Source organism: Bison bison, unplaced genomic scaffold, assembly GCF_000754665.1.
Source record: "Bison bison bison isolate TAMUID 2011002044 unplaced genomic scaffold, Bison_UMD1.0 scf7180017864105, whole genome shotgun sequence".
Taxonomy (NCBI): Eukaryota; Metazoa; Chordata; class Mammalia; order Artiodactyla; family Bovidae; genus Bison; species Bison bison.
In genome coordinates this window covers 1,415,299-1,415,546 of record NW_011494677.1, presented here as the reverse complement: position 1 = coordinate 1,415,546, position 248 = coordinate 1,415,299, and the positions used below count along the sequence as shown (strand labels likewise).

Genomic DNA, 248 nt, shown 5'->3' with positions numbered 1-248 from the left:
GCCAGCTGTCGGGGGGCCTGGGCCTGCCGCCGGGCAAGCCCCCCAGCTCCAGCCCGCTCACCGGGGCCTCCCCACCGTCCTTCCTGCAGGGATTATGCCGAGACCCCTACTGCCTGGGAGGTTACCACGGCGCCTCGCACCTCGGCGGCTCGGGCTGCTCCACGTGCAGCGCGCACGACCCGGCCGGGCCCGGCCTGAAGGCGGGGGGCTACCCGCTGGTGTATCCGGGGCACCCGCTGCAGCCGGCT

At 75.8% G+C, this 248-nt stretch overlaps 1 protein-coding gene across 1 annotated transcript in view; it reads left to right on the top strand.

The window, feature by feature from the left end:
- The window catches only part of ZNF703 (zinc finger protein 703), a 7,964-nt gene that overhangs the window by 2,191 nt on the left and 5,525 nt on the right, over positions 1-248 (top strand). Inside the window, exon 3 of the mRNA XM_010838850.1 lies at positions 6-245. Coding sequence (XP_010837152.1) covers positions 6-245 — 240 coding nt within the window. The remainder of the gene's footprint in view (positions 1-5; positions 246-248) is intronic.